A 7,891-nucleotide genomic window follows, 5' to 3' on the forward strand; every position below is an offset into this window, starting at 1 on the left:
CAGAGATAAACGATAATAACAATATTAACCAAAGATTCATTTGTTTCAAATATAAGGCTAATTGTGGTTTTTACAGGTATAGTATATAAAATACATTTTGATAATTTTGTATATTACTTTTACTACTTAATATGTATACATATATCTTTATGTGTTAAATATTTCTTGAATAAAAAATGAAGAGGAAAACTTATTTAAGTAATTGTGTAATTGATTGTACAATAAAGTAAGATGCGCTGTATGAATAATGCAATGTTTATGGCACAATTAACATAAATTAATATAAAGAAAAAGAATAAATATAATTTAAAGTTTTTTCAAGTATACGGGAAACAGAAAAAATTTTCTTTCGTAATGCAAATTTCATGTACAGCTTGTTCGTAATCGAAAGTAATAACACAGATAAGAACATAGGTGATCAGTCATCACGCAATTTAAATAAAATGTCCACTTTGGCACCGAGTAACGTATAGAATCAAGTAATTCGAGCACTTAAACAGCACCATCGTTGAAACATTGAAATCCTTACTCGAATTCTATACGCATATCTATTATACAATCAAGCAAGCATTCTTTTAACCTCGTTCTATATTCAGTATTCTCTATGACCTCTATTTGCATTTCTACAGCAGACAGAAAAGCAGATTCCGATCTTTCGAATAAATTTCGAGCGACATCGACGTAGTTGCCTGTGTCGATATACATATCTTGCAATCTACTGTACTTAACATACAGTCACTTGAATTTTTATAAAACATACACAGGTATTAAACAAATAATCGATGATCTCTGGAAATTTTTGTAATTTCAAATTTTCAAGCATTATCTGTCGCAGAATTATTATTATTTATATTTATCATCTTTATCAGATTATTTCGTCATTCAAGAAGACCTGTATAAAAGTTTGATTTTAACGAGGTATAGTGAAGTAAACAATAAAATTAACACAATGTATAGCAGCAAAATGTTTGAAACATTTGCGTAGTACGAAATAGTACCTCATCGGATATATTGTACAGAATGAAAACGTTTTTAACGCATTAAAAATAATTATATAAATATATAATATTAATGCATTACGGAATATGTATTCGTATAATTATTTATATATTTTTCTATTTGTATTGCATACTAATATAACAGAATAACATATTTAATTCTCTTTGTGTGCGCACGTGCGCGCACTCGGTTTTTCTCTTTTCTTTTTTGTTTGTTTTGGTTACATTAATCTTATAACCTTCGTTATTATTGTCTGTTCACATTTTTTTACGCCTATCTAAAAGATATCGCAATTGTAAGCTATACGTACGAGCATAATTATTAAACATATCAACATTAATATGCACGATTTACGCACGAAAACGAGCGAATATATACTAACGAGAATTACATAACATACAAAAGAAACTAACGATAATAAGGCTTGTAGGTATCAAAAGGTCCCGTTTGATAACAGGGCAACGAACACAACAGAGTTCCATGTAGCACCGCGCGTTGTCCGCATGTATAAAAGATTTCATGATAACGTTCGATATGTTGCGTTTTTCATCAAATTTTCAATTTTTCAATTAAAAATAGCACGTGTAACATATAATGTAGGTTGATAGGTATAGATGTTTAAAAAAAGTAACGAAATAGAAAAAAGAAGAGTGACAAAAATGGCAAGAAAATATATCACAAACAAATGAAAACTGACGAAGTTCTGACTTTAACTTGTATGTTATACTTCTGCAACAGTTTGCACACAACAATGTATGTATAAATATAGAATGCTTACGTCTAATTAAAAGAATATATTGCAACAAACAACGTATAATAGTCTACGTTGGTATCTATCTAGCCTCTTTGAATGAAGTAAGAAATTACCTAAGGAGACACTCGTATATATTTCGACATATCTTCGTGTTATTTTTCTTCTTTACTTTTCCTTTCTTTCTTCTTTTTCTTTTCTTTTCTTCTTTTTTATTTTTTATTTTTTATTACCACTAAAAAAATATTTCTTCCGTTATGGCAAATATAAATGTAAGAAATTTATTTTCGTTTTGCTTCGAGTAGCGATATGTAAATCATCAAAGAAATCTATTGCCACACGAATACCTTCTGCATTCATTGCTCGTTATAGATAATGTTCAACCGTTGTAATATCCATGGTAATATCGTATGTTTGTTTAAAAATATCGAGCGACTTTTTGTCTTCTTAAATAACAATACAAGTAAGATAGTCATTAATAGTATAACAGGGCAAGAAGTAGAATGACGCATGGCACCCTTAAGGAAACGTAGTCCGTTGGCTGTTAAAAATATCTAAACGGTAGCAGATATACTTAAACATCTGTAGACAAGAATCAACTTGGGAAATTTAAGCGCCACTTAAAATCATGTAAATCACAATGAAAATTTTCGCTGCATATATTATAGCTTTATACTTTGCATAAAAGTCTAAAAATCTACGTGTTTTAGATTGTACATACGAACATTTGTACAAATAACATGGCACTTGATGCATAATTAACTTATCACATGAAAAAACCGATACCGATTTCTTAGTTTTACATAGCAACAAAATTGTTTATCGTTCATTGTGCAACTCGTTATTACTTTTATGAAATATATATGTATATTATATATTTCATAAAAGCCAAAAAAAAAATATATATATATGATTTGATTTATTTTATTACGAATAGAATAAAATAATGGAAGAGGATTAACGAGTTGCCCGAACGTTATTACGAATATTGCGTTTGCACTTTGGACTAGCAAATATTAATTTTAGACTAAATGAAACGACATTTGTGTATTGAAATTCTAATAAATAATTAGCAACAGTTTTGTTATCTATATTACAATGAACTATTATTGAAATAGTCTGTCGATTAACATGTGCCAGCTCGTATGCTGAACACATGTCCTCTACCTTCGCCGGTTCAAGTTTTCCTTATTTATTATTTATCTGTATCTGCTCATTTACGTATCGCTTAGGAAAGTTATACATTTTTATATATAAAATATCATGTATAAATCATCCATTTCGGGAAATACAGTCTTGAATGTAAAAAGCCTTTATTATTTTAGGATCAGATGGTTTTCTTAAATTTCTTCATTTCGAAGAAATTCAAATATACCGAAATTTCTGTTAATCTTTGGTAAATATGTAATAATATGTGTAAGTGAGGTTGAAATGTTTACGATTTTTATTTAAGTAGCAGTCAGCGTTTCCAGGATATCTTCAGGAGTCTTATTTAATCTGCGAAAATTTTCCCAATGTTCTTTGGGTACGGTCCATTTTAGAAATATCTCGAGGTTTTTGGTGAGAGTTTCAAGTTCTGAAAGTCCATTGCTCGTGATTGGATCTTTGCCAGCAGATATCAGAGAATCGTAAAGAACTTCGTCAATTAATCGTTTACCAAAACCTAATTCGTCGAGCCTTTCTTGTTTACTGATTCTCTTAAGAAGTACAGCGAGTAATAATCTCATTCTCTCGACAGTCATTACTCTATATTTAGAGGGCGACAACGTAGATTTGTCAGTGATTATTTCGTTGGAAAGTAATGATGCTGTTGGCTGTAAGGTCACCGAAATTGATGCCGACATCATAGTGGCTGTTACTGAATCCGAGGTTCGAGTATTCGAAATATTGTTTTCGCTTTCACACTCAGGATGACAAGTTTTCTCGTGACATTCCAGATCGTTTTTAATTCTAAAAAAGCTTTTACATTTCTTGCAAGCATAAGGTTCATTCCTGCCATGGATACATTTCATGTGCTTTTTCCAATGGGGTAGTTGGGTGAAACCAGCATTACATTCGGCACACTTAAACGGCCTTTCGCCGGTGTGCCTTCTCGTATGTAGTTTAAGTGCCGTCGAATGTGCAAATGCCTGCCAACAAACCAAACATCTAAACGGTCTTTGCCCAGAATGCGTTCTCTGATGTACAGTCAGTTGAGATTTTTGAGCGAACCTTTGCCCACACGTGGCACAACCATGTGGTCTGTCACGTGCATGTGTCCTCATATGTTGAGGAAGATGGCCTTTGAAGGTTTTGTTGCAAATCACGCAGAGAAAAGATTTCACGTCTCTGTGAAGACATTCGAGATGCTTCTTAAGCGCGTCTCGTCGAACGAACGCGCGGCCACAAATTTCACATTTGTGATCCTTTTGACCATTATGTCGTTTTACATGCAATGCTAAATTTGCAGCACAAGTAAACGTGCCGGAACATAAGCCACAACGATATGGTTTTACCTGACTGTGTGTACGTCGATGCTGCACCAATTGCCCTCCTCTAGCGAAACTTTTGTCGCACTCTGAACATTTATAAGGTTTAAAACCGGTATGTGTTCTCACGTGTAATTTTAATCTTTCTTTTAATGGGAATTCTTTACCGCACTCGTCACATTTGAAAACCGGCCCTGCTCCATGTACGATCTTATAATGATTACGAAGACCACCGCTACCTTTAAATCGCGCCTCGCACACTACGCAACAATATCTTTTTTGCTGATTCTCTTGCTTCTCCTCTGTATCATGTGCGATATTAGTTTCATTGATACTTCGTCCATCTTTAATGTTACATATATTCTTTTTTCGTAAATATGTGCATGATGGTAACATCAACGAAGGTAACGATGACGGCGATGACGTTGACGACGACGACGATGATGACGACGATGACGATGATGACGACGACGACGACGATGACGACGACGATGATGACGACGACGACGAAGTGGACGATGACGATGACGACGATGACGACGACGACGACGACGACGACGACGACGACGACGACGACGACGACGACGACGACGACGACGACGAAGACGACGAAGACGACGACGACGACGACGATGATGATGACGATGACGACGTTGACGATGACGATGAAGATGACGAAGGCGACGATGATGTGGATAACGATGACGTTGACGATGATGATGACAATGTCGACGATGACGATGACGATGACGATGAAGATGATGACGAGGACGATGAGGACGATGATGACGAATCGACGACAATTATGTTATCACAGTCATCTGGTTTGAACAATGAATCGGTATAATTCTCTTTAATTTTACATCCATTTGGTCCAATAGTATTATTATTCTCACTTTTATTTCCAAGATAACTAGTCGTTGTACAGAAGTTTATTTTTGATTCTTTCACCGAATTCTCGAACAGTAGTTTCGAATTTGTTGTCACTTTCGTATCAATTGGACAATTTTGTTCGATAGTAACGACGGTAAGTCCTTCATCAGCTTCATTGATGTTATTGTCAATCGTTGTTTCAGAAGAAATTGCTATTTGATTGAATAATACTCCATCCGTAGTTGTTCTGTAGTCCTCGCTTTCTTCATATTTTTCTTCTAGGTTTCCTAAGTGTGTATTTCGTCTTTGTTCCTCACTTATTAAGTCATGATGAAACACGTAAATCTCATCATTTAAATGGTTATTCTTATCAAGATCGAGATAAAAAGGCGATTCTACCTGTTGGTTATATTCGGTTAAGTAATTTCTTTTTTCATGCTCAAGGAATGCATTTTCTCTGACCTTTTGTCGACCTTTTAATTCTCCGTGTCTTTTTATTTTATCTTCTTGTTCTTTATTATTTTCTACTGTGTCGATGATTGTACTCTTCTTCAAGGATTTTGCTACACGACCAGACATTGACATTTTATCGATATATTTATATTTTCTTTTCTCTGTCTTTGGTTCATTCTCAAATCGACGATTATCATTTTTTTTTCTCTCTTTCCCGATTTCGGTCCTATCAACCACATTTTTGTCATATTCGGGAATTTTATTTCGTAATTTCTCCCCTTGACACCGTTTACTATTGTTTTGCTTCCGTTGTTCACAGTGCACAGGTTTTCTATCAAGAGGAAAACTTGGTGAATGAAGTTCGTGTTCATGAACATTACAACTATCAACAATAGTGAAACTACGAAGTATTTTTAAAGCATCGGTCGCATCGGTATTTGTATCAATGTGTTTAAAGATTTCATTCTGTCTGATTCGCGACTGTTTCACCGGTAATAATTCCGTCAGCTGAATTTCTTCTTGCTGCGGTTGTTCGTTTCCCGCTACTTGACTTAAAACGGTTTGCTGCATATCGAGCGTGGTCATTTATGCTTCTTTTATCTTACATACAGATATTCGTAACTTATCACTCCCCCCCCCCCATCAATCTTGAAATCATGCCACGCATTCATGATTAACTCTATTTTGGTTTTGGTTCGTACAAAAAAAACTTTTGGTTTATTTCTTGTAATAAGAACTAGAATCAATAAAGGCAATGAAGCATGTGTATCCGTTCATAAAATAACTACACAGTCAGTTACCGTATTCTTATCGTTCCAATATTTCCTTTTCTTTTCACCCTTTGTTTGCGTTTCTCTCCCTCCCCCTCTCTCCTCTCCTTCTTTCGCACACTCTTTTCCTTTTTTCCCTTGTCTTTTCTTCCCAACTTACTATATCAACTTTTTTCTGCGTTGCTTAAAGCAAATATTTGTAATGTAATACGTTCAAACGTTTATTTTTGTTTAAAAGATGAGTTTTCGTACATGACGAAAATATTGCAATTGTCGATTCTGTATCTTACAATTTATCCAAACGTTGCAAATGAAATAACGAACAAAGACGGAAAAATCTGATTTCGTAGAAATAGTTGAACGTATTTTGTTCCTCTTCTTACTTACGAATTCGATGCATGCTTACTAGTAACAACTTCCCGTCTCACGTGTTACCTTTCTGCAAATACGTGTTTAGTCGGTGCGCGCATTGGAATCACCGAGGCTGTTGGTAGGATACCGGAAGAAATGGAACAACGCTGAAAGCGATAGTTGAAGGAAAACAGTTTGATACGTTCGCGCAAGTCAAGGAATCAGCTTAGTGCTTACGTGAGATAATCGGTCGGCGTATTACATATGTAGATACGCGGTGCTTTAACCTCTCACCGATGAAGTGATCGATATTAATGCAAGAAGGAACGTTGGTCGTGAAATAACCACGGCAGCCATATAAGAAAACGACGATAGAACGTCTAGATTGTTACTCGTCGATGATGGTCGCCGCGACGATCGACTGACTGCCTCTTCCTCGCGGCAGTACGTTACTTCCTCAACAGCGATTGCGCGCCTTTTTCCACGCAAGCGCAATTCGCGGTCGATATCAGTCTGAATTTTACCCCTCCGCCCACTCAGACACCCTTCCTTCCCTACTTCAGACTCTTTCCATACCCCTTTCGTCCTTCCAACCCTCCTCCGATTCTCCCGTCTGCGACCTCTTGTTTTTCTCTCCTGCGACTCGACTCACTTCATTATCCCTTTCTATCACTAACCATCATTATCCCTATCCTCTACTACATTGACTCATTTTTAGTTGTTTCTATCGCTTGCAAAGCTCATGATTCTTTATATACGCTTTTTTGAAAGTGAATTCACGAGTTTAAGCGAATTTTAGCATTTGATTCGTTATGCGTATTTTTCCATGAAACAAGCATTCTTTCAAACAGATGTATCATCTTCCCTACTTTCGCGATAAACTATATGCTTCTTCTCTTTCTTCCATGGTTACCTCCTTCATTATGGTATACTGCTTCTTCTGAACCAATATATATTTGCCAATTTGTATGGCAAACGATAAACCATGGAGAATTAAAAATTTTTCTTGCGTTTTCTTTCACATAGACACTCACGCACACAAACCTCCCCCCTCCCCCCTCTCTCTTTCTCTCTCTCTCTCTCTCTCTCTCTCTCTCTCTCTCTCTCTCTTTCATTCGTTCGTTTTCATTTGTTCGTTCGATGATAATCGTATTAAATCAACTGTGTTAACCATGCTAGATATGAACGAAAAGATTCTTCTTCTGTGCTTGAATTTATCATTTGTC

The 7,891-nt window shown here is 35.5% G+C and overlaps 1 protein-coding gene across 1 annotated transcript; it reads right to left on the bottom strand.

The window, feature by feature from the left end:
* Nucleotides 1-2,723: 2,723 nt before the first annotated feature.
* LOC108548445 (zinc finger protein 37) lies at nt 2,724-6,188 on the bottom strand. Its single transcript, XM_017901368.1, has 2 exons — nt 4,967-6,188; nt 2,724-4,729 (listed from the first exon to the last, which is right to left on the bottom strand). Exons 1-2 carry the CDS (start codon nt 6,127-6,129, stop codon nt 3,199-3,201), a joined length of 2,694 nt encoding a protein of 897 aa, XP_017756857.1. The 5' UTR covers nt 6,130-6,188; the 3' UTR covers nt 2,724-3,198.
* Between the last annotated feature and the right edge of the window lie 1,703 nt (nt 6,189-7,891).

The sequence above is a fragment of the Eufriesea mexicana genome, unplaced genomic scaffold, assembly GCF_001483705.2.
Source record: "Eufriesea mexicana isolate 0111107269 unplaced genomic scaffold, ASM148370v2 scaffold1523, whole genome shotgun sequence".
NCBI lineage: Eukaryota > Metazoa > Arthropoda > Insecta > Hymenoptera > Apidae > Eufriesea > Eufriesea mexicana.